The sequence below is a fragment of the Puma concolor genome, chromosome B1, assembly GCF_028749965.1.
Source record: "Puma concolor isolate L17-30 chromosome B1, mPumCon1.1.hap2, whole genome shotgun sequence".
Classification (NCBI taxonomy): domain Eukaryota; kingdom Metazoa; phylum Chordata; class Mammalia; order Carnivora; family Felidae; genus Puma; species Puma concolor.
Genome location: NC_141670.1, coordinates 21,915,741 through 21,942,901, shown reverse-complemented (window position 1 = coordinate 21,942,901; position 27,161 = coordinate 21,915,741). Strand labels below are relative to the sequence as shown.

The 27,161-nt window shown below is 38.6% G+C and overlaps 1 protein-coding gene and 1 pseudogene across 12 annotated transcripts in view; both read right to left on the bottom strand.

Moving 5' to 3' along the window:
* Window positions 1-27,161, bottom strand: part of LOC147581506 (uncharacterized) — a 237,757-nt gene that overhangs the window by 39,790 nt on the left and 170,806 nt on the right. Inside the window, exon 8 of one of the 12 annotated variants that reach the window (XM_086703291.1) lies at window positions 8,749-9,019. The exons of the other annotated variants lie outside the window; for them this stretch is intronic. Within the exon in view, the coding sequence (XP_086559417.1) occupies window positions 9,005-9,019 (15 nt within the window). The 3' untranslated portion in view covers window positions 8,749-9,004. Of the gene's footprint in view, window positions 1-8,748; window positions 9,020-27,161 lie in introns of those variants that run through there. 12 annotated transcript variants of the gene reach the window in all.
* Window positions 10,138-15,186, bottom strand: LOC112869911 (dipeptidyl peptidase 1-like; annotated as a pseudogene).

Sequence of the window (27,161 nt, the reverse complement as noted above, 5' to 3'; positions counted from 1 at the left end):
GCTGTCAGCATAGAGCCCCATGTGGGGCTCAAACTCACAAACCACAAAATCATGACCTGAGTCCAAGTCAGATGCTTAACCAGCTGAGCCACCCAGGTGCCCCTGCCATTGGTTTTTAATACCAATTTAATACTTTAACAAACCTCCACCCCAACAACGTCCAGCTCTCCTAATCTCTGTTGTTTTGCTCTTTTCTTTTTCATAGCACTTATCACATTCTAGCATACAATATTATCCACTCAATTATTTTTTTAATTTTTTAATGTTTATTATTTATTTTTGAGAGAGAGAGGCAGAGTGCGAGAGGGGGAGGGGCGGAGAGAGAGGGAGACAGAGAATCTGAAGCAGGCTCCAGGCATTGGGCTGTCAGCACAGAGCCCGATGCGGGGCTGGAACTCACAAACCATGAGATCGTGACCTGAGCTGAAGTTAGACACTTGACCAACTGAGCCGCCCAGACGCCCCTATCCACTCAATTATTATCTCTATTATTTTTCTCTCTCCCCCCCTCACTAGAATTGAATATTTAGAAGGACAAAAATCTGTTTGGGGCTCTGACATGTGCCAGGCATCTACAACAGAACTAGGAACATAGTAGGTGATTGTTAAATATTTCCTGAATGAATGAATGACCTGAATATCAGGGAACAGTGGCAGTAAAATAGAATGGAAGGAATAGATGTGAAAGATACTGAAGAGAATGTGTTAACACTGATCAGTATGCATCTGAATGGATCTATGTGTGTGTATTAGTGACTGTTTTACATGCTACTGTTCCCCTTGATTAACACAGAAAATTAAAGCCTCTTCATTTGGGTCCACGATTCATATTTCAATCTGAGGATGTCTGACTCTTTTAATTATATTTATTCATGGCTTTAAAACAGGTAGCAACTCAAAAATAAAATTATGGCTTTTATTTCATGCAGAAAGTGAACTACCTGTGAATTCAAGTGATAACAAGACATTTCCCCCTCACTGATTTTAGAGACTGAACATATATTACAGTGTTTTTTTTTTCTTTCATTACATATAATCACACTCTAAGATCAAGAAGCGTATTCAGACAAGTTCCAGAAACTGACCTTTATGGCTTTGTTTGTGTCCCTTAGAGGAGTAAATTGAAAAAAGATAAAGTAAAAAATCTTCTTGGGTTTGAATGGCCACGAAGGTCTCCTCAAAGCTGTGGATTCCAGTTTGTCCTAAAGCATCAAATAAAGTGTATTTGGGGTGAGATCCCCTGTCTTTGCTGCCATTCACAGTGAGGTGACATTAATGGCTAAGCTAGTATGCTGAGTTGTAATGCTAAAAACGTGTGTCTTAAAGATACACAGTAAGAATCCTTAGGGAAATGCTTTCACATTTTTATTTCCATCAGAGAGGGAAATAATTACAATAAAAGTCGAAGCAGATAAATCCAACTTACGAATGATAAATAAAAATTTTAAACCAGATATATAGGCCTAAGAATTGCTCATATAACTCCATAAGGGGACAGTTAGGATGTTCATGGCTTCTTGTTCAGCTACAGACTGTTGGATGTATGCTCAGTGTCCATTACAGGAAGAATGGATAAGAAAATGTGTGCCCAGCTTGGAATATCACACAGCAGTTAGCAAGCAGGGGTGGAGACATGAAATATGCGTGAATATTTGAAGATAAAGTGCTAAGTGAGAAAAGAATCTGATGGAAGTATATAACACAACCCCGTTGATGATAAATGTGTAAACCAACAAACAATATACATTTTTACAAGAGCACAACAAAAAGTTAAAATATTTGAAAACGGTTGCCTGGGGGGATGGGGTAAAAGTAGGAATGGAGAACGAGGAAAGTGTAAATCAAGACATGAGAGCAAAGATGACAGTATTTTGTGTGAACTGAAGAGAATGCTTTCCAGAACTCTCTCCCCTCCCCCACTCCTGGCCTCCCTCCTCTCTGCCAACTACACAGAAGTAGACAAAATACACCAAGAAGCAAAGCTTGAGTACACAGAGCGTGCTTATTTTTAAATTTGCATGGCAACGATTTTGGCCTATTCATAGATGGTTTATATATGCTTATTTCTATGTAAACCTTTTTGTTAATATTTCGTCAGTAACAAAGTTCACCTCTGCCTTCAAATTTAAGCATCCATTTCTGAAGCAAAGAGTCTTGGGACAAGACTGAAGCATCCATTTCTCTGAAGCAAAGAGTCTTGGGACAAGACCCACCTTCTCCGTTTTTGTTTTTTTGGTTTTTTGTTGTTTTGTCTGTTTGGTTGGTTGGGTTTTTTTCCGAGGCTGTTTTCCTGCCTCAAAACCTTGCTCAAGGCTCTCAGCAGAATATTCCCTTGTAACAACACTCTTATCTGGCTGTTCTCCATCTCGTGAAGCACTATAGCTGACTGCAATGTTGGTTTGCTTCAGTGATTCCAATCACTTCAAACTGAAAAAGGCAAAGGATGTTGCCAGACATTAAAGGTTCATGCTCACTTTTTAGAATGAATTATGTTTATTACTAAGTTAACAGGTTTCTTCAAAATTATTTTAGCGTTACGCTTCTGATTTCTTTTTGAAAATTTCTAATATCCACTTTAGCATTGCTATCCCGTGTTTTCACCAGCTATGCTCCTAGTTAAAATACATCTTACTGCCCTCATGTAACAAGAAAAAGTCACTTCTGATATTTACTAGCCTCATGTGTAACATTTAGTTGGCATTCACGGAGCAAAAAATGGATTCCTTTTATTAGGCCTTGAATAGAAAATAATCCAGCTTTAAACAATTGAGATAAAAATGATTCTGTTTAAACTGCTTGATGTTCTCTTTTGATTGTCTCGGAATTCAATAATAGATCCAATTTAGGTAAAATCTGGTTCGATATGTACTTCTCCAGAACATTTCTGGCAATAGAAGGTGCTTTGCTTAATTTATGGCTTGTAATTTTCATATCAATTCTTAGCCATCAATAATGTAACTTTGAACATCACAGTTGCTATTTTGTATAGCACACATACCCATATTCACATTTTTAAAATGTTTATATTTCAGAGAGGGCGGGGAGGGACAGAGGGAAAGGGAGACAGAGAATATGAAGCAGGCTCCAGGCTCTGAACTGTCAGCACAAAGTCTGACTCAGGGCTTGAACCCACGAACCATGAGATCATGACCTGAGCTGAAATGGGACTCTTAACTGACTGAGCCACCCAGGTGTCCGTGTAGATACCCACATTCAGATGTAAAGACTCAGAACTAACTTTGAGAGAATATAATATGAGGCAAGACATTTTTTTTTTTTTAATTTTTTTTTTCAACGTTTATTTATTTTTGGGACAGAGAGAGACAGAGCATGAACGGGGGAGGGGCAGAGAGAGAGGGAGACACAGAATCGGAAACAGGCTCCAGGCTCTGAGCCATCAGCCCAGAGCCCGACGCGGGGCTCGAACTCACGGACCGCGAGATCGTGACCTGGCTGAAGTCGGACGCTTAACCGACTGCGCCACCCAGGCGCCCCGAGGCAAGACATTTTTAATACTAAACTATAGATTTATGTTGACAAGTATAGAGAAGAATATTTAGATACGGAATTTATCTGACAGTTTTTGCCAGTTTTAAAAGGTAGTCATCAACAGCAATTAGGTTATTCCAGTCAGAACTGCACTATTAATCACCCTAACAAGGGAGGTATATATCAAAACATTAGAAGATAATAGAATAAGTTGGGAATTATACTTAAATGTGAGGTAGATCATTGAAGAACAGCCAGTGTTTCTATTTTAAATTGTATGGCCTCAGGGATTTAGAAGTAAACTCAGAAAACTTTTGCTTACTGTATTTTCATTAAACAAGTTCTGTAGAACTAAGGTTTCCTATTTTTGTTAGTGATATATAGGTAACAGACATGATAAACAACAAGAAGCAGAATTTTCTAGTACCACAAGTATGTTTTCTTAAATTCCCACAGGAATATATTCTCTTAATCACAGTAAATAAGTTTACTTATTTATTTTGAGAGAGGGTATGTGAGCAAGTGAGGAGGGGCAGAGAGAGAGAATCCCAAGCAGGCTCCGCACCATCAGCACAGAGCCTGAATGGAGGCTCAAATTCATGAACTGTAAGACCACGACCTGAGCTGAAATCAAGACTCCAACCTTTAACCGACTGAGCCACTCAGGTGTCCCAAAACACTTCAGTTTTTTTTTAATTTATTTTGAGAGAGACAGAGAGAGAGAGAGAGCATGAACAGGGGAGGAGCATAAAAAGAGAGAGAGAGAGAATCCCAAGCAGACTTCACACTTTTAGGGCAGAGCGTGGCGCAGGGCTCAAAATGGCGAACCATGAAATTATGAACTGAGTCAAAACCAAGAGTTGGCTGTTTAACCAACTGAGCCACCCAGGTGACCCCAAAACATTTCATTTTAAGTAACATAATTATTCTTCACAACACAGGGTATATGTGTGTGTGTGTGTGTGTGTGTGTATAATATGTATGTATAATATATAATATTATATATTATATGTATATATAACATATATATGTTATATAATATATACACATATATATAATATGTATATATGTTATATACTTCATTTGTCTGCACATGATGTTGATAATGGATTCACCAATTTGAACTTCAACATGCACATTATTAGATATCATCCCCTCTCATCAGCATTATAGAGTGGTATATATATATAATGCATTATCTGCCTGGCTATTAAAAAGTTATTGGGGCACCTGGGTGGCTCAGTCGGTTAAGCGTCCGACTTCGGCTCAGGTCACGATCTCGTGGTCTGTGGGTTCGAGCCCCGCGTCGGGCTCTGGGCTGATGGCTCAGAGCCTGGAGCCTGCTTCCGATTCTGTGTCTCCCTCTCTCTCTGACCCTCCCCCATTCATGCTCTGTCTCTCTCTGTCTCAAAAATAAATAAACTTAAAAAAAAAAAATTAAAAAAAATAAAAAAATAAATAAAAAGTTATTGTTGTATGGAACCAGAAAAGACCCCAAATAGCCAAAGCAATCTTGAAAAAGAAAGCCAAAACAGGAGGCATTGCAATCCCAGACTTCAAGCTATACTACAAAGCTGTAATCATCAAGACAGTATGGTACTGGCACAAGAATAGACACTCAGATCAATGGAACCGAATAGAGAACCCAGAAATGGACCCACAAACATGGCCAACTCATCTTTGACAAAGCAAGAAAGAATATCCAATGGAATAAAGACAGTCTCTTCAGCAAGTGGTGCTGGGAAAACTGGACAGCAACATGCAGAAGAATGAACCCGGACCACTTTCTTACACCATACACAAAAATAAACTCCAAATGGATGAAAGACCTAAATGTAAGACAGGAAGCCATCAAAATCCTTGAGGAGAAAGCAGGCAAAAACCTCTCTGATCTTGGCTGCAGTGGCTTCTTACTCAACACATCTCGGAGGCAAGAGAAACAAAAGCAAAAATGAACTACTAGGACCTCATCAAAATAAAAAGCTTCTGCACAGCAAAGGAAACAATCAGCAGAACTAAAAGGCAACCCACAGAATGGAAGAAGATATTTGCAAACAATATATCAGATAAAGGGTTAGTATCCAAAATCTATCAAGAACTGATCAAACTCAACACCCAAAAAACAAATCATCCAGTGAAGAAATGGGCAAAAGACATGAATAGACACTTCTCCAAAGAAGACATCTGGATGGCCAACCGACACATAAAAAATGCTCCACATCACTCATCATCAGGGAAATACAAATCAAAACCACACAATAAGACACCACCTCACCCCTGTCAGAATGGCTAATGTTAACAACTCAGGCAGCAACAGATGTTGGCGAGGATGCGGAGAAACAGGATTTCTTTTGCATTGTTGGTGGAATGCAAGTTGGTGCAGCCACTCTGGAAAACAGTATAGAGCTTCCTCAAAAAATTAAAAATAGAACTACGCTATGACCTAGCAATTGCATGACTAGGTATTTATCCAAGGGATACAGGTGTGCTGTTTTGAAGGGACATGCACCCCAATGTTTATAGCAGCACTATCAACAATAGTCAAAGTATGGAAAAAGCCCAAATGTCCAACAAGGGATGAATGGATAAAGAAGAGGCAGTATGTGTATAGATATACATACATATATATATATATATATATATATATATATATATATACACACACACACATATACACAGAATGGAGTATTACTCAGCAATCAAAAAGAATGAAATCTTACCATTTGCAACTACATGGATGGAACTGGAGGGTATTATGCTAAGCAAAATGAGTCAGTCAGATAAAGACAAATATCATATGACTTCACTCATATGAGGACTTTAAGATACAGAACAGATGAACATAAGGGAATGTAAACAAAAATAATATAAAAACAGGGAGGGGGACAAAACCTAAGAGACTCTTAAATATGGAGAACAAACAGAAGGTTACTGGAGGAGGTGTGGGAGGGGGGATGGGATAAGTGGGTGAGGGGCATTAAGGAATCTACTCCTGAAATCATTGTTGCACTATATGCTAATTTGGATGTAAATTTAAAAAAATAAAATTAAAAAAAAGAAGTTATTGTTATCTGCAATAGGCTTACATGGAGAAAAAATAATATAATACAGAGACTCATTGAAATCTTATTGAGTAATTGCTTGCATAAATGCATGCAGGAGTGAAAAAAAGGCACATGCCACAGGAATGCCATATTTAGAGAATGACATTTTCCTAAAGTTTTTAAATTCTTCTAATGTATTTATTAAAGAAAGCCTACACCTAGAATGCAGGGCATGTCTGAAGAATACTAAAATAATAACTTAATCCCCGTAATAACCCTGAGGTAGGTAATGTCCCTATTTTATGCATACAAACGGTGAGGCACAACCTCCTCAAAATCTACTGAGTTAGAATTCACGGCCAAACACTCTGGCTTCCAAGCCTGTGCTCTTGGTGACTATAATGTTGCCATACTGTATGAGATTTTATTTTGAAAATAAAATAGGTCACGTCACCCAACACTTAATACAGTCTCTCCAAAACCAGTACAAAATGCATGTTTATGACAAGCAACGCAATGGGTTTTGAAAGTTTTATGACTCAAATAGAAAATGTTACTGGGTTTTCTACAAATGCAAAGTGTTTTGAGGGCAGCATGGCCCCTCTTACAGAGTTGAAAAATTCTCTTCATTTCCCTCCACGTGAGACAATTACCGCAACAAAGATGAACCGATTTCAGTCTGCATGGTTAAGCAAACGCTGCCCCAAATTCCTGAGCCCTGTTTATATCTCTACCGTACCACTGGTATATATACTGAGCATCTGCAACGCGATTTTACCCAAGACGACAGATTTCCCCTGATGGTACCAAGTACGGATGTCCAAAGAGAACCTTAGGGGAACCAGGGGAAGTGCAACACTTTTTATCACAAATGTAACAGAAAATGATGAGTTAAAGCCACTTCCATCCAACTGACAAACTTGTTTGTTAACCTAACATGTCTTTGGATTTGAAGAAGATGTGTAAAAGAGTCAGAGGTGGCCACTTACTGTTTTTTTTTTTTTAATTCTTTTAATGTTTGATTTATTTTTGAGAGAGAGATAGAGTGTGAATGGGGGAGGGGCAGAGAGAGGGGGAGACACAGATTCTGAAGCAGGCTCCAGGCTCTGAGCTGTCAGCACAAAGCTTGGGGTGGGGCTCAAACCCACGAACCCACGAGTTCATGACCTGAGCTGAAGTTGGACGCTCAACCGACTGAGCGACCCAGGCGCCCCTACAATTTACTGTTTCTACCCATGCTCTTGAGTGGCTTGTGTAGCAAAAACTATGTGTTGTCCCCAGCAGCCGGGTCCACCCCATCCCGATCTTCCTTGATAAGGGAACTCTAGTTTTGTGGAGATGGCAACATGCTCAGGGAATGGGCACAGCTCCAGGGACCTAGTTGTGATTGGTCCCACCTTATCACACAGTTCTCCCTGCCCCTTCTGGACCCCCATCAGCGAAGGGCTTGGCTATAGTCACCTTATCCCGGTTTCAGCAGTAAGGTATGAAGGAAAGCCTGCCAGGCCCGTCTGGGACAGAATTTCTCCCCTGGAAAAAAGGAATATGAAGAGCCCTGATGCTACTGAGCATTAAATCAACCCTGGAACTATCTGTGTCTGAGCTTCTTTTCATGTGAAAATATAAGTCTCTATTATCAAAAACCACATGTAGTATGATATGTTATCATCCACAGCCAAAAGTACCATAATTTGTATACCCTAGTGGACTTGTCTTCAATTCTCAAGGCCATTGTCATAAGTATGTACATGCTACTGTATCCTGACATTTACACCAGCACAATTCCTCCTGGTAGGTACCAGATTCTTTACTTTCTTTTGTACGTAAATTACATTGACTTTAATGAAAATATAATAATTACAACATAAAATGTATGCCAGAAAATTTTTGCCGTCTAAATTGTAATGATAACCACCATCACTAATTAGGATGGATTAAACTGTCCCTGGCAGCAAGAAATCTAGCAAATGTCTTGATTATGCACAAGTAGTCCAAAATAAGGTCATATTTTTTGTCAAGCATTTTCACAAATCCCTGCGAGCACACCGTTCTCCTTCTCTGAATTCTGAAGCATACTTACCACCTGCAGATATTGAGAACACTGACAGATAGCTTCTGGCAAAGAGGCAACTATTCTATAGCAATATGACACTGGGAACCATATACTGTGCCAAATAGCATTTTATATGGAAGAAAATACACTAAATTTTCACATTGCAGGTCAAGTTTATATACTTCATGATATCACATTTTGGGAAAAGCTTTCCTCTTCCTTTTTCTTTTACAATACCCTTGTAGCAACTTCAATCACAAATCCAAGTGGAAACTAAACGATATGCAGTGACAAACTTAAATGAGAAAATTGTTCCCTGGCTAGACCTCTTACTGAGTTTGCTAGGACTGTGTGCTTCAATTTGAAGAGACACCAAGGATCTGAGAAGATGTGCACGATACTATAATGGGTCCGTGTTTTAGAAACAAAATACCTGGAAGAAGAAGCAAGGTCATTCAAACATGAAAGAAATATTGTTAGGATGCATATCGGCAACAACAACAACAAAAACCTACTGTACATTAGAGTAGTAAGATCTAAACATGGTTTAGAGTCCAAGCAGATGAAAGTATTTCCTAAAATCCATACATTTTAAAGAAAGATGGGTTCCTGAAGGAGAAAACCATTCGGTCGGAATGAACAGACTCATTCTACTGGAAGGCAGTGACCAGGCAGGAGTGAGCAAATTCAAACCAGAACTTGACTGGAGCAAACATTTTACTGCATTAAATCTACCCTCTATCACTTCGGTATACAACTTCAGAGATTCAAAATAGAATTCTCCAACAGAGACTTAATAGAAGCTGAAACACTAAGATTGAGCCCTTAGGCTTACACATTTATGTGACTGTCACCATAAGCCCCTCACATAGATACAATAACATTAAACATTCATTAAAATCTTTCTATCAACTGCCCACTTCTTCAAAAGGGATTTCATTTTTATCTTGAACAGATGGCAAGCCTATCACAGAGTGTTCTTTATGACCAGAGCATAAACACTGATTAAATCATTCTGAAACCAATTAAAAACTCAACATTTACTTCAGGAAGACATATCTACAATAAGAGAATGAACATGAGCAAACATAGTCAATTTACTCACTCTTGCCCCATCCCCTGAGAAAAATCTGACCGAGGACAATGAGTTATAGGAGAAATAATCTACCTCAGGTTAGCTGTCCCATTGCTACCTGGGTACTCAATTAAAAGGGCAATTGGCCAGAGATGTTAGAATTCCTTCATCAAATATGTGTTGGAGTTCCCCAGTGATGAGGCCATCAAGTACGCAGACACACACACCAAAAATTAATTTTAAAATCTTGATTCCCATTACAGAAAAAAAATAAATAAATAGAACAGATGTTGCCAGAGCACAAATCCGGGCTCAACTTACCTTGTAGCTACTTTAGCAAAAATCTTAAAACTTCAAAGTATGAGACACTATACATGACTACCTTACATTATTTCATTTAGTCTTTATAAAAAAGTGTCCAAATGGTATTCATTATTATTATTATAATTTTTACAGAAAACCTTTGAAACTGGGTGGCTCAGTCCGTTAAACATGACTCTTGATTTCAGCTCAGGTCATGATCTCGCTGCTCATGAGGTTGGGCTTCACATCAGCCTCCATGCTGACAGTGCAGAGCCTGCTTGGGATTCTCTCTCTGCCTCTCTCTCTCTGTCCCTCCCCCACTCATGCTCTCTCTCGGTCTCCAAGGAAATAAAATATTTTAAAAATCTTTTAACTTTTTAAACATTTAACAGACCTTGCGTATTTTCCTGTGATTTTTCACAACGTAAAAATAAGGCTGTGTTCTCAAAAAGGCTTTTAAAACTATAGCACGTGCGAATTACAAATGACTAACAAAATCCCGCATTTTGGTACTGCATAGCTGGAAAGCAGGCCGGTGGTCAAGGGGGAGGTGTACCCAAATCGAAGGCAGTTTTAACGCTGAAGGCAGAAATCTTCATAGGAATCTATTTGTAATGTTCTGAAATTGCTGCTGTGAAAGTCTCCAGTCTGCCCTTTCGTGATTGATGGCGGTCGGGATGAGATGCCGGGATGTGCACCCTCCAATTTGGGAACCGGGGTGGCTGCCACCGCTGTGCTTTCAATTGCACCCTCATCGGTTCCTCTGCGGATCCCGAAGTAACCATCTTCGCTCCCGCTAGTGCCCCAGCTATTTTTAACAATCCAGCAATCCACCCCCGAGGCTGTCGGTGCTGTGGCCCACGGGCAAAACAGCATGATTAGTCAGCTCAAAGGGGTTGAAAGGGTCTGTCAAAAAACAAAACAAAAAAAGGGTCTCTCAGACCAGTGTAGTAGTAGATAGATCCCCCTGTGCCAGTGGAGGAAGAGATCATAGATTTCGAAAGCAACTGCCACGGGGCCACGACAGGCCAGCTCATTGCAGCCCCCATAGAAGCCTGCCACATAGTGGTACTCGGAGGAGGAGTAATGGAAGCAAGTCCTCCTTCGGTTTGCATGGAGAATCAGTGCCTGTGTAAGGGAAGCGTGGCTCTTCTATCAGCCCAAAGTCGTGGGCATATTTTCCTGTGATGAGGTACGGCCCACCTTCACAGCCTTGAGCGTGCTGGCTGCAAGAGACAACCTCTGGGGACTCAAGATTGGGGTCTGAGTATTGTTGGTTAGTGTATGGATCCTTGCTTCCAGCATACCCACGGAAGCAAATGAGTAGCAGCTTCCACAAGATGCTTGGCTTCAAACAGGAGGAACAAAATTGGTACCACAAACATTTCTCCAGTCCCAAGACGCTGGCAAATGTAAAACCATTTCGTGTATTTCAACAGTCAGTGGTGGGATTCTCCAGCTGTGGCTACTGCCTCTCCTAATCCTCTCTCCTAGGGTAAGCATCTCATGTTCCATGTATGTGGTTGCTGTCCAAGACTTCTGGGGGCACCTGGGTGGCTCAGTCGGTTAAGCGCCCAACTTTGACGCAGGTCATGATCTCATGGTTTGTGGGTTCGAGCCCATGAGTCAGGCTCTGTGCTGACAGCTAAGAGCCTGAAGCCCAGATCCTATGTCTCCCTCTCTTTCTGCCCCTCCCCGCTCAGGATCTGTCTCTCTCTGTCTCAAAAAAATAAATAAACATTAAAAAAAATTTTTTTAAGACTTCTGAACGGCATGGATCACTTTCACAAAACCATGGTTATATTTGTAGAGGGTATTAGAATTAGAGTAGTTTCCCTGGAGACTCTCAGGGTGTGCTGTGTTCATGTTCACCTTCTCAGAGGTAGTTCCCACTTTAGTTCCGAGGAAATGAGCCTACTTCCAGCTTGGCACATCATGCACCCATCCAGGCATGGTCTCTGCGGTGGCAACTCGTTGTGGAGGATAAGCTAAGGAATTCCCTGAGCTCGCACCCATGGGTTAACAAGGCATATAGAAACAGGAAGCCTCAGGATGAAAGCATCCAAAATTAGGTAGACAAGATTAAGTATTCAGGGCGGAAACGCCCCCCAACTTAGTACAATAGCAGAAAGCTGCTTTCAAAGGAAGGAAGGACCAAAATAGGTAAACAGGTGAACAGGGCTATAGACCACAGCAGGGCCAAGTTGCCCAGAACAGAGCTAATTAGCAAAAGAAAGGTGCCTTGTTGACCCTGAGGTAGCATGCTCTGTCTTTCTTGTCCCCTAGGCAAGATAAGGTAAACAGACCTGGCGCCTCATGCCTGCCTTAAACAACCATCTGCCAGGCACCAGGACTTTGTTTGGTATTGACCCAAACCCCTAACGCTGCATATCTTCAAAACCCCCTTTTCCTCACACTCATCACTCTTGTAAACCTTCTGATCCTAATAAAAATGGAGCAAGGTCCCTTACTTGGGGCTCTTGTCTCCTCCCAGACATTACGCTCTCTCACATGTCAATTCTGCATCCACTATCTTGCTGGACAAGAAAGAACTCCAGACCCAGAGTCTACGACTACTGGTTACCTTGCTGCCCTCTTCTTTGTACTTAAAAAAGGCAAACCACTTGTAGTCATTCAACACAATCTCAAAGCCTTGATTGAAAATCATGGTGAAATGGCAAGGATTGCCCAAATTAGCCCATCCTGTATCTAACTTCTCAAGGTGTGCCACTACTTTCTTTTTTTTCTGGTAGTCCCATAACCATGTAATTGACATCATGTTGGGAACTAATAGGGCCCGCCTAGAAGACCCAGGGACCCAGGAGCCCAGGGCAAGTGCAACGGGGACGTGTGTCACAGTGCGGGGTGCTGACAACACACAGCAGCCACAGGAGGGCTGTGAGCAGTCAGCAGGGCTAGGGACCCAGGGGAGGAGAAGGAAAGGGCAGTGGCCAAAGAACAGTGGCTGGAGAGCCTAAATGGCACTAATTATTAGACCATGTGAAGATAAAGACACTGTCTTCATAAGCTTAAGCAACTTGCCCAAATCGCATAGTTTAGTATATGGAAGAGTCAGGCTTTTTGCTCCCAGGTTTTGATTTCAGAAGACATGCTTGAAGGTACGACACTCTATTTCCTCTCAGAATAAGTTTTCCTAAGCCTTTTTAGAGAAAGAAAATTAGAACAGGAAGTTCTTTAAATCTAAGTATTGCTAAAACAAATTATTTTCATGCAATGCATACAAACAACTGAAATACTAGTTACAGATCGTTCTCATTTCTTCATTAAAGTATAATGAGAAATTCTAGTTCAAATGATTATATACACTTAAAAGAAATAAAATGAATTTATAAATATTCTATAATTCAAATTAGTTAAAAGGATAGCTTTTAAATATTTATATTTTAGGGTTTTCATACATACTACAAAATATTAACTTGAAATAGTACAAATGTTGTATTAAAATGTAAATGAGAATCTAATATATCTGAAATCCATCACTGGAAGAGTGTGTGTTAGTGATACATGACGTGACCTAACTCTTCATGATTCTAGGTGCCTGACAAAGCATTTATGGGCATGGCCCTTACTGGGAGGCAGGACTTTCAGTGTTAAAACTGGAAAGCCCAGGCAAACTGGGATAAGCTGGTCCCCCTAATTCCGGAATATTATTAGATAGCAGGGAAAGTCATAATCCAGAAAAGACACACATATCTGGAAAAATATCCTTCTGATTTGACTTAGATTCAGAAAAATGCATGTCAAATTGTGTACATTCTTGTGAAATTAGGCAATTACATTTTTTTCTGTTTAATCAAGTCCCAAATTTTTCCCAGAGACGGTGAATAACTAAAAAAAAAAAAAATCCATGTGGTTCAGAACTTTTTTCTAGGGTAATATCAAAAAAATGTTTGAATAGTCAAATATGACAAAATTTCTCTACTCAGCTTTGCTTGATCTGAGAGATTAAGCATCACCCAGAGTTATCATCTTTATATGTATCTGTAACTGGCACATCTAATATTTACTACTTTAGCACATATTTAATGCATATTCGGATTAGGGGGATGATAACTACAAATTCATGAAATGTATGATATTTTGCTAAAATTATCTCACTATGGTGCATCTGAAGCAATGTCCTACCGTGCATAGCCAAAAAAGCTGTGTTTATATTTTATAACTGATATTTACTGGATGATAGCAAAGCCATTTCAATTAAGTTAAGGTTGAATTTAACAGTTTTAACTCTTGTATGGCTATGACAGATGAAACTAAGTGTGGACTCAGCCTTCTCATGAATTTGTCCTAGTGGCAACAAACTAAACTTGGCAAATGAATGAATGAATTAAAATACCAATGGGTCATTATCAAGTTCATCACAACTAAAAGAAAAAAAATTAAAAATGCAAAAGGAAATTGCATTTCAATGTATTTCAAAGGTCTTAGTAAAATAATTAAGTGAGAGACATCAGTCCCAAAATAATACATGCATAATACCTTTCTAGAAAGTTAAAAACTACTAAAAAACAAACCAGAAAAAAACAGGCTTTTTGAGACATGCACATAAATGCAGGAGAACCATGGAAAAAGGAAATAAGGAAATGGTTGCCACAGAAACCATTTGGGAAGAAGAAGTACCAGGTGGTTGGGGAGAACAGTTTGGTTTGCTGTTCATAGTGCTTATTCCATTGTTTTACATACAAATAAATATATGGCTGAATGACAGCAAACTATGCCTAGAAAATGAAGAGAGTGTTATATCATAAGGATTACAGTTTTCCCAACTAAATTTTATTTTATTTATTTTAAATTAAATTTCCTCATTTAAATTTTCTTAATATATAATCTTATCACCCTATGTGAACCCTCACTCCTGGAGTCATTGAGACCAGGTAGAAAAATCCAGATTCATTTTCTTGTCCCCAGTGTTTCCTTCTCCACTTCGACCTACATATCCCTGTTACGTTCTCTCAGTACTTCAAAAGCTGCATATTGTCCAAAGAATAAAGACCAGGTCAAGAACACCTAGGATGTGGATGGGATCTGCCTTCTGTATGTTCGCATTGCTTCCTTCACTGATCACCATGCCTGTTCATGCTAGTCCTCAGTTCTCTCTGTTTTCTTGTCATTTAGTATCTTCCCTTCTGTACAAGTCCTACTCGCCTTGGAGGGCCCAGCTCAAGGTCACCAAATCCACCTGGTCTGAGATCTGTTTCCATTCTGTGATCCAGAGCACAATATACATATCTTATAACTGAATTTATCTATAGTAGGTGATTCCGTATTGCTAATTTAGCAAACTCTTATCGACTATTTACTTCTATCAGTGAGGCAATAAACAAATTCAGGAGAAAAACTTTGGCCAAGCCATATGCAATGCCCTCGGAGAGTTTTAGTCTAGAATTATTTACGTTCCTAAATCACGTGTTCTACTTGATAATTTAAAAAAAGGCATTATCAATCGATTTCACCTTTGTATATATCTTAGTACTTCCCACACAGAAGTTAATCAACTAATATTACTTTCACATCTACTCAGGGATTTTTTTTTTTTTAACTTCAGAGACCACTAATCCAAACATTTGTGAAGAAAAAACACACTAACCAAAAACTAACATCCTACTTGCAAAATCTGGAAATAATTTCTTCTAGTAGTAAGTCTTAAGATGCTGCGACAAGAATCACCATCCAGGGTCATGTCCTTTGCTTTAGAGAAGAAGTTCTAAGTTTGCCCGTCTTCATTGGGACTTGTTTTCTCATGTGGCCAGGGACAGTCCCTCATTTGTAGCTCTCTTTAATTTTTTTAATGTTTATTTTTGAGAAAGAGACACAGCATGAGCAGGGTGGGGCAGAGAGAGCAGGAGACACAGAATCTGAAACGGGCTCCAGGCTCCAGCACAGAGCCCGATGCCATGCTTGAACCCAAGAACTAAGAGATCATGACCTGACCTGAAGTTGGAGGCTTAACCGACCGAGGCACCCAGGTGCCCCTGTAGCTCTCTTTTAACATGTTTACCACTAATACAAAACAGCAAAGACCTTTTACACCTGTGAATACTGGTTTTTATCCCTGTTTTTTTAAAAATGATGGTTTTCGGGTGTCTGGGTGGCCCAGTCAGTTGAGCATCCAACTTTGGCTCAGGTCATGATCTCACAGCTTGTGGGTTGGAGCCCCATGTTGGGGTTTGCTCTGACAGCATGGAACCCACTAAAGATTTTCTGTTTTTCTTTCTCTCTCAAAAATAAATAAACATTAAAATTTTTTTTTATTTTTAATTTTTTTAATGTTTATTTATTTTTGAGACAGAGAGAGACAGAGCATGAACAGGGGAGAGTCAGAGAGAGAGAGAGAGAGGGAGACACAGAATCTGAAGCAGGCTCCAGGCTCTGAGCTGTCAGCACAGAGCCCGACGCGGGGCTTGAACTCATGGACCTCGAGATCATGACCTGAGCCGAAGTCGGACGCTTAACCGACTGAGCCACCCAGGTGCCCCTAAAAAATTTTTTTAAGAATAAAATGTGATGGTTTGTACCAGCTAAACATACTTCTGTCCTCAAACTCCATTGCAACTACTGGTGACCATGTGACCAGAGACACAGTTCTTAGCAATGAAACAGAAACAGAAGTGTCCTGAGTGGAGCTTTCACAAACATACTATTTTTCTAACAACAATAAAAAAATTGGACACCCATCTTTTCCTCTTTGAGATACCCATTATAAATACATATACATATTGTATGTGTATATGCATATATAAAACCATGAAATATATATTATATACCCATTATGTATTTTAATATATTGGTAATGGGTGTATATGATATATATACATACATACATGCCTAGATTTGGTACAGCCACTTTGCAACCATAAGAATAAATGACATTGTTCAGGAGAGGCCTTGGTTCTCAGACACTTCCTTGACCCACTGGGTTGGCTCTGGACTTCCTAGCTCTAGACTTCTGGTCATGTGACAATAAAAGATTCCATCTGATTAAGCCACTATGGCTCTTTCTCCTACTTCAGACTAAAGCAATTCTAACTGACATAACATCCCTGCTTCCCAGGCACAACTAGGCTGGATTAACTGCCTGTTCAGGGAATGAATTTAAAATGCCCAGGAAGGGTGGAGATTAGAACATTTTTCTGTAACATAAAAGAACATGGCTCCATGAATGGATTCTTTTAAAGGACACTACAAGCCATACAATTTTAGAAACAGTGTTGTCTGTTCACAAAGAAATTGAAAGGATAAACCTTTGAGAGGAGAAGACAACATACTGGCGTGAAAGGGAATCTGACTAGGAGGTAAGTTGAAATGAAAAGGAAATAAATTAAAAGCAAAATGGCAAAATTAATATCTTCATGAGATTAGAATCACTCAATATTATATTCACTAAAGAACAAAGCCAACACCGCTGAAAAGTGAATAGTAACGTGTAGAACAAATTTGAACAGCTGCCTCTAAAATATGAGAAATGAAGGGAGATTAAAATCACGAGAGAAGAAAAAGTAGATGCAGTTGATGGAAAAATGGTGTGCAACATAATTTGTGTCCATGAGAAAGGAACCCTTTTAACTAAAACAATAAATCTGGGTTATAATAGGACTGTGTATTCCCAAATAAAAGAAAGTCTTAAGTCTACAGATGAAAAGTCTCAGTGACTATAGGCAATATTAACAAGGATGAAAACCTGAAGTGATTCTATTGAAATTTATAATTTCAAGGGTGAAGAAAATAACATAAACTTAGTTCTTGACTAGACAGAAAAGTTTGCCTCCAAACAAAAAAATTCAGACTAACCTCAGACTTCTCCATATCAAATACCAGGAAATAATGGGACAACATCTATAGAGTTTTAGGTGGTAAAAATTATAAACAAATATATAAATACATAAAATATTTCTTCTCTTTGAAGATTAAATAAACATCTTATTATCAGATATTCAACAATTCAAATATATGTCAATTTTAGTTTTGAATATGAACAATTTAAATATCAGATTCTCAAAGTATTCATCAAAAGTTTAAAGGATTACTCAAAAGTTCAGAAATCAATAACAAAGTCACTTTAAAAAAATGCCTCCTAAGAAAATAATCAAATAATATACAAAATATCAGTATACACATGTTTATCATGGCACTATTTATAATAGGTAAAAAATGAAAACATCCAAATGACCAGATATACAAAACTAGTTAAATGGATTATGGTAGCATAAGTGATGGGCTAAGATCTAAGTTTTTTAAACCATACGTTAAAAAAATAGTGAAAAATTAGGAAATCATTACAATATATTAATATATGAAATAACTACAAAATGGGTGTGCTGAATGATTTTGTTTTAATAATGTGTGCAAATAGAAAAATATTGAAGAAAATACAACAAATGCTTACTCTGGTTTAAGATATGTAAGTTTTTATTTTCCTCAAAATTTTCTGAATTTTCTCTAGTAAATGAAAAACAAATTGCGTTTTTAATAACCTCTCACTTTCTTCCTTTTGGGTGAGTTTATTTAGGTTAGCTCTAGTGTCTTCTTTCTGGTTTTGAAGCTTCTTTCTGTATGTTTTGGTAATGTTTGAAATTGTGATAAGAATTATAACATCACATCACTTATTAGGTAAAATGACTATGTTCTGATCTGCTTTATTGCAACTGACAATCTTCATAAATCAAATTTTCCATTTTGTCTATGTCAAGAAAATACCAGGAAATTTATGTTTTAATAACTTTCTTCCAAAACTGTGAAACTCCAGAAGCTGAGTTTTCAATAAGCCGACCTATTCAGTAGTGCTTTTTGTTTTCAGTATAAAACCATAAATATGTTGGAACTGTAAGTGAGCCTCTAATCTTTCATTTCTAATCACTCTGTCTGGCCAGTTTTGTAGAATTTCACTCAGCTGATTAATACCTTTTGTGTACCTAATACAGTTTCGTTTTGCAAGAATATACAGCAGAATCATAGACTTTTTTTTACTAAGCATTGCACTTTTCTATAGTAAACAGAGTTACAAGTTTAATGGGAAAGAAAACGGCCGTTTTATTTTCTTTATCTATTTTCTGGTATGATGAATATTTTCATGGTAATTCTCAGCACAGTACTGGCCCTCGGCAGTGAACTTGGGAGTTCAGGCTGCCAACTCAAAGTAATATATGAACTTGAAAAACATAGATTGTTGTGTTATTATCTGAAGGTTACTTTATGGGCTCCTGGGTTCTTAACTCCGCCCAAACACATGGAAATTCGCAGTGAGAGCCACAAGCAGACCAGGTAGCACTGATTCTCAGCTACAACTTTGCTTCCTCAGTTGCCCACAGGGTCTGCACTGAACCCAAGATGAAGCATCCAGAGTTTGACAATCTAATTCCCTATCTGCCCCTTGGCTTGCCAACAATCTTTGATAAGGCACTTATCTGGTCTGTGCCTATAGCAACCTACAAAGTGAGAATAATATTTTGATCCCAGCTCCAAGATATGGTGATCATTAACTAATAATTTATTTTGAAGCTAAGAGACATAGATATGCCTGGAGTTATCAGTATATTTGAATATACTCCAAAATCCTAGGTATCTTGACTTTCTCATATCTGATTAACCACTATACAAATGAGGAAATGATTAGAAGGGGAAGAGGGTTTTTCAATAAGCAGAAGCAGGTGTTAATATTCTGGATCAACAGATTTGTACTGGAGCTTAACATAAAATCTCATCCATGAGTAAGCTTTCTTTCATTCTTGGATCGGATGTAATGATTATTTCATTTTTATAAAATTTACCATACTGGCATTTGGATTATTTTGTGATTTTTCTGGGAACTGTGTTTTTGCGCTACTTATCTGAATGCGAATGAGGCCACCGATCAATTGCAGGTATCTGTAGAACTTGAGTATCCTTTTATTCCAGACTAGCCACCCTATCAGAGGTTAAATGGATACAGCTTTTCAATCAACGGCTGTCCTCACAAAGGTATCATACACTATCGAGAATATATTTTTTCCCACATAGTTTCCTTTCGTTTTTTGTAAAAGTACAGTCTGACATACATTACATTATCAAAACAAAACAGCAAATACTATACATTGGAAAAAAAATAAATGAGTTATACAAGCACAAAATCAAAATGTTGTTATTTTTGTTGACAGGCTGCATAGCACTGGGGGGATTCTTCCTCTGTAACTATGGTAATAAGGATACTTATCTTGAAGATTAAAAAAACTATTCCTTTAAAATTATTACAACAGCATCTGGAATATAATAAATAATCAATAAATCTTATCAATTACTAATATTCTATGACAAGAATACACTTCATCTTAATCATACTAAAGTTCTGTGTATCTAATAAGTAAAATCAAATATTATATGCATCTTCAAACACGTCAGACAGCTAATTATATAATATTTCTAAAATTCTTGATCTAAGTTAAAGATGGGAAACTTGAAAGTATCTACAAATTCAACCAATAATCTGATCATTTTGTTCTATGTTCTTATTATGTAGACACCATTATATAATGGGGATACAGTGGCCTCAAATACATTGTTCTTGTCTACTAGGATTTTAAATGCTTACATATTTATTTTGAGAGAGAGACAGAGAGTGCAAGTTGGGCAGGGGCAGAGAGAGAGGGAGAAAGAATCCCAAGCAGGGTCCATGCTGTCCGTGCAGAGCCCAATGTGGGGCTTGAGCCCATGAACCGAGAGATCATGACCTAAGTTGAAATCGAGAGTTGGACACTCAACCAAATAATTCACCCAGGTACCCCTCTACTGGGATTTTATATCTGGGTTTGCCTGCCACTGTGCCTGGCATATATGAATACTCAATACGTGAGGCCTATTATTATTCATATTACTTATAGGTGAGACTGGGTGGCTCAGTTGGTTAAGCGTCCAAATTCAGCTCAGGTCATGATCTCACAGTTCTGAGTTTGAGCCCCATGTCAGGCTCTGTGCTGACAGCTCGGAGCCTGGAGCCTGCTTCGGATTCTGTGTCTCCCTCTATCTCTGTGCCTCTCCCACTCACACTCTGTCTCTCTTTCTCTCAAAAAATAAACATTAAAAATTTATATATATGTATATATACATATATATATATATATATATATATATATCACTCCTAATATTTAAACAGATTATATTGTAAACTGCCTTGGATTGCCAGCTAAGTTATAGATAAACGAGACAACTTCTAGATAAAGAAAACTTTGTGGCAGGCTTAAAATTGAGCTCTACCTAAATTAATAGATAGGAAGGATTCTGTTCATTGTTGTGTGCTATACTGTGTTTTACATATATTTTATATGTGTATTTACATATATTTTATATGTGTGTGTTTACATATATTATATATATATTTATATAGATACATATATATCAGAAATATACACCATAGTGAAATAATCTATATAACTACCTCAAGACCTGTAGCCAACCTTACCACTGCCTACTTTTAAAATTAAAAATACATACATGAAAACTTAAGACATGACACACCCAAATTCTCAGCAGGAAGAAAAAGACCAAAAATAATGAGATAACAAATAGATCTTCTATGAATCTCACTAGAGAAGAAAGACAAAAATCTAGCGCACAGCAAAGCGCCAACAAAGAGAAGATAACCTACCTACTTTCGGTCACTCACCCTATGTTTTCTTGTCTCGGTCTTCTGTGCTCAAGGAAATGGAAAGAGCTTCTCAAAAACGCAGAAAGATTACTCCCAAACTCAAACCTTCATTTCTGCCATCTCTGACTACCACTTCCTTAAACCTTGAACTTGTCTTGTTCCACCTCAACACTGTCCAAGTGAACAGTCCTATTCTAGACACTACCGAATACAGCCTGCACCATCCCTACTATGATCTTTAATTGGATAATGTTTTTGAACACTATTTAAAAAATGTTGAAGAAGCATATAAATAAAGAGGGCCATAAATGTGATTTTTTAAGTTTATTTATTTATTTTGAGAAAGAGAGAGAGAGAGAGAGAGAGAATTCCAAGCAGACTCCATACTGTTAGCACAGGGCCAAACACAGGACTCAATCCCATGAACCACATGAGATCATGACCTGAGCTGAAACCAAGAGTTGGACACTTAATCGGCTGAGCCACCCAGGTACCATGCCATAAATGTGGTTTTAAGAAAGAGCCATGGAAAGAACATTCTGTCTCAGGGTAAGCAGATTAAGGTGTCTGATGTCAGCAAAACACAGACCAAGAGGAACCATGGACCTTTAATATAGTACTCATGTAGTTTTTGCTGTGGGAAGGGAATGAGTTCCAAAGAAATCTATAAAATAGCTTTCACCATCAATCATCTATTGGGGAGAAAAAAACATTCACTAAACAAGGTAGCTAAACAAAAGAGATGATGAGTGTTAACATTCATGAATTTCTAGAAGGCATGGCAGCCTTGTTCAGCTCTGGATTCCCAGTGTATAGCAATGCTCAGAGCTTGAAACACAGGGATTTGTCATAAATGTTTGTTGAATGAATGAATAAACAAGTATAGTTAATAGAAGTGAGTAACAAAAATGTCCCCTTTCAGCTTTCGTGTCATCAAGTCTTTCTTGAATTCCTATGCTTCAGTCTTGGAATAGATCCTTTGGGCACGCAAAGATGGATAAAAAAGGAACACTGCCTTCAGAACTTTATATTTGGTGATCATAGTCTCTAAATGAAGTCAAAATTTGCAGGATCAAAGAATATTTACTTTATACAGAAAGGAGAACAAAAATCAAGTACATCATTCAAGAGAATAAGACTAACATGTCTCAGGTAAGATGGGGAAAGAGTTTAACAGAATTGATAAATATTACATGGAAGGTCTATACTGCCCACAATAAATGCCAATACAATTAAATAAAATAGGATGACAACTAGGGCAACTGGCTGGGTCAGTTGGTTAAGTATCCAACTCCTGATCTCATCTCAGGTCTTGATCTCAGGGTCAGGAGTTCAAGCCCCATGTTGGGCGATGGAGCCCAAAATGTGATGACAACTATAAAAAAAAACGACAAAAAATAAAGATGAATATAATGTGTTTTAGAAAGATGAAGAAACAACTTTGTAAAGGAGAAACATTTCTGTCTACATAAAAATTAAAGTTTGGGGCACTTGGGTGGTTCAGTCACTTAAATGTCTGACTCTTGATTTCATCTCAGGTCATGATCTAACAGTTCATGAGTTCAAGCCCTGTGTCAGGCTCCACCTGACAGTATGGAGCCTGCTTGGGATTCTCTTTCTCTCTCAATCTCTATTTCTCAAAAATGAATGAATGAATGAATGAATGAATGAATGAATGTTTTAAAATAAGTAAAGTTTCCCATTTCAAGATGGCAGACTACATACCTGTGTTTCTTCCTTTTGTGATCTTGAAAATAACAACAAGAGGGCACCTGGGTGGCTCAGTCAGTTAAGCATCTGACTTCAGCTCAGGTCATGATCTCACCACCTGTGAGTTCAAGTCCCACATCGGACTCTGCTCAGCTCAGAGCCTTGACTCTGCTTCAGATTCTATGATCCCCTCTCTCTCTGCCCTTCCCCTGCTCATGCTCTGTCTCTGTCAATAAATAAATGTTCAAAAAAATTAAGAAAGAAAATTTAAAAAAATTAGAGAATAATAATACATGGGGTGCCTGGGTGTCCCAGTCAGTTGAGCATCCAGCTCTTAGTTTCAGCTCAGGTCATGATCTCACACTCTGGGGGTTCAGGCCCCACATCAAGCTCTGTGCTGATGGTGCAGAGCCTGCTTAGGATTCTCTGTCTGTCTGTCTCTCCCAATCCCCCAGTCTCTCTTTCTCTCTCAAAGAAATAAGCTTAAAAAAAAAAAAGAAAATAACAATAAGAGCATCACAAATCTGTAATCCATCAACAATAAAGAGAAAAGGTGGGAGGCAGTCATGAATGGGGTAAGTTCCAAAATGGTCTATGAGAATGAAAGCATACAGTGTGAGAGAGAAGGAAGCAAAGGATCCTACAGTGGAAAGCATCAGCCTGCTCATCAAGAATCTCAGAAAGATCTGGAAATCTGTATGGTCTGAAAGAGCATGGCAGTAAGAAACTGAGCACAAGGAGATGGGTTAAAAGTCTCTATATTGTGTGGGGCACCTGGGTGGCTCAGTTGGTTGGGCTTCCAACTTTGGCTCAGGTCATGATCTCGCAGTTTGTGAGTTCAAACCCTGCATCAGGCTCTGTGCTGACAGCTCGGAGCCTGGAGCCTACTTCAGATTCTCTGTCTCCCACCTCTCTCTACCCCTCCCGTGCTCACACTTTGTGGCTCTCTGTCTCTCAATAATAAATAAACATTAAAAAAAATTTTTTTAAAGTCTCTATATTGCAGTTTTAATTTTTTTTTTACAGTTTATTTTGAGAGAGAGAGAAAGAGAGCAGAGAGAAGAGAAAGAGGGAGAGAGAGAATCCCAAGCAGGCTTCGTGCTGTCAGCACAAAGCCTACCATGGGTCTTGATTTCACAAACTGTGAGATCATGATATGTGCCAATATCAAGAGTCAAAGTTTAATTAACTGAGCCACCCAGGTGTCCCTCTATATGGGATTTTTAACCCACTTCGACTTAGATCTGTTGCACATGCAGACTCTAGAGAAAAATAAAAGGTCTTTGCTAGTAACCTAGCTAGTAATACTCGAATGAATTACCCACAGAGAACTAGGACAGCTAATATAAGTGCTGATACTCAAGAGTGAGGTCCTTAGCATTTGGGCTTCTGGGCTCCATAATTAAAACCAGCTCCCATTCTACTTACAAAAGGCTTACAAAAAGCCTTAGATCCGACTAGCCCCATTCAAGTACCCAGATCTCACTTGTCAAGTTTTCTATTAAGTCATCCTTTGACATGTACGAAAATTAATTCCATCATTTCAAGTACTTCTGGTACTTGCTGGTACCTCTGAAATCTATACCACAATACCAATTTCTTACTGTTTTTAAATCTCAAAAAGCAAAGAACTCTTCATCTACCATCCCTCAAATCTCTTTTCTGCTCTATTATTTTTAAATGACAATTCTTGACTATTTTAAAGTGTATTATTTATTTATTTTTGACAGAGAGAGAGAGAGAGAGAGAGAGAGAGAGAGAGAGAACACATGCACATGCATGAGTGGGGGAAGGATGTGGGAGGGAGGGGAGAGAGAGAATCCCAAGCAGGCCCCACACTGTCAGCATAGAGCACAAGAGTGGGCTCAATCTCACCAACCTTGAGATTGTGACCTGAGCCGAAATCAAGAGTTGGGTGCTTAACCGACCGACCCACCCAGGAGCTCCTTTGCTGCTCTCTCCTTATCTTGGTAGATGGCACACCAGGCCACTGAATTGCTCAGGCCAAACGCAAGTTCTGTCAATTTCTACTCCTAAACCTACCTCGAACTAGTCCACTTTTCCTTGCTTCACTGACACCGTGAAGTCCTAGCCAATACCATCTTTTAACTGGGAATGTCCACAAAAGCCTTTTAGCTATCCTACCTCCACCCCTGCCCTGGGTTTCCTACAAAGCATTCAGATGTATTGTGATTTCCTACAATGCATTCTCCACTGAGAACCCAGAGTGACCTTTTCAGAACGTAAATCAAAAGTTAGATCCCTCCCAGAATCCACCCAAAGGACTCCTTCATTCACTCACAATGAAATTCAAACCCTTTACCACAGCGAGGAGATCACAGGTGCCATTGCCCTTGCCGGTTTTCCTTACTTCATCTCATGTATGCCTCCTTTTCTCTCACTCTGCTGTAAACACTCAGGTCTGGGCTCATTAGAGATTACTGAAGACTGCCCCAATCTCAAAACCCTGATAATTGCTCTCCCTCTCCCTGAAATGCTCTTCTCCCAGACCTTCCCATGGATAGTTACTGTTTTTTTCTCTAAAGCCCCAGGTTCCTGGGGCGCCTGGGTGGCGCAGTCGGTTAAGCGTCCGACTTCGGCCAGGTCACGATCTCGCGGTCCGGGAGTTCGAGCCCCGCGTCGGGCTCTGCGCTGATGGCTCAGAGCCTGGAGCTTGTTTCCAATTCTGTGTCTCCCTCTCTCTCTGCCCCTCCCCCGTTCATGCTCTGTCTCTCTCTGTCCCAAAAATAAATAAACGTTGAAAACAAAAATTAAAAAAAATTAAAAAAATTAAAAAAAAAAATAAAGCCCCAGGTTCCTTAGACGGGTTTTCCCTGACCACCTAGTCACTCTCTACCATATGAATATCACACAGCTGAGTGCTATGTCAACTTATTATATTTATTTTTTGTCTACTCATATATTTTTCACACTCCAGGATGAAAGCTCCGTGGGGCACGGTTGTCAGCTTTGTTTCTGACACTATACAGAGTGCCTAGAATAGTGCCTGGGGCACAAAAAGTGCTCAAAAGACTTTTTTGAATAATTGTTCAAAAATGTCTGAAAATGAAAGGGAAAAAAAGCCCAATATCAACCAAAATAAAATCAATTCCAGAAAAGAAAAAAAAAAAGAAAAAAACACAGAACTTATGTGGTAGCAAAATAATAACTAAAGTAATTTAATTATTAACTCAGGGTAATTTGAGAATAAATGTAGCAATTTGAAAATAAGACTTCATACACATGAGAATGATTTTTTTTTTTTTTGGTTTTTTGATATCTATAATAGCCACTCACATGCAATGCTAAAGCAAGTATGAACTTTGAGGAGCATTCTGGAAAGTAATCCAATAGTGTCTATCAATAACTGAATGCACATACCTTCTGCCCCAGTAATTCCCCTTTTGGAATCAATTCAACAAATATAAAAGCATTAGTATACACAAATGTAGCACTTTAGTATCTTCTGAAGTATTGTTTACAGTAACAAAAAAGAAAACGCTCCTGATAGTGGTATAATTGAATAAGATTTAGCACATCCATATAACAGACTATCAGGCAGCTCTGTTTAAAAATGAGTTAGATCAGTGCTTGGGGAAGAGATTTACTGGAGATTATTAACCTTAAAAAAAGCAAATTTTTGGAGTGACTGGCTGGCTCAGTCAGTGGAGCATGTGACTCTTGATCTCAAGGTTTTGAGTTCAAACCCTACCTTGGGTGTCGAGATTATTAAAAGTAAAATCTTTAAAACAAAAGCAAATTTTTAAAAAGCAAATCTCAAAGAGCGTATGGAGTAGGATGCGATTTTTGAAACAAATAAAAAAGCATATTCATATGTTTATATTAATAGCA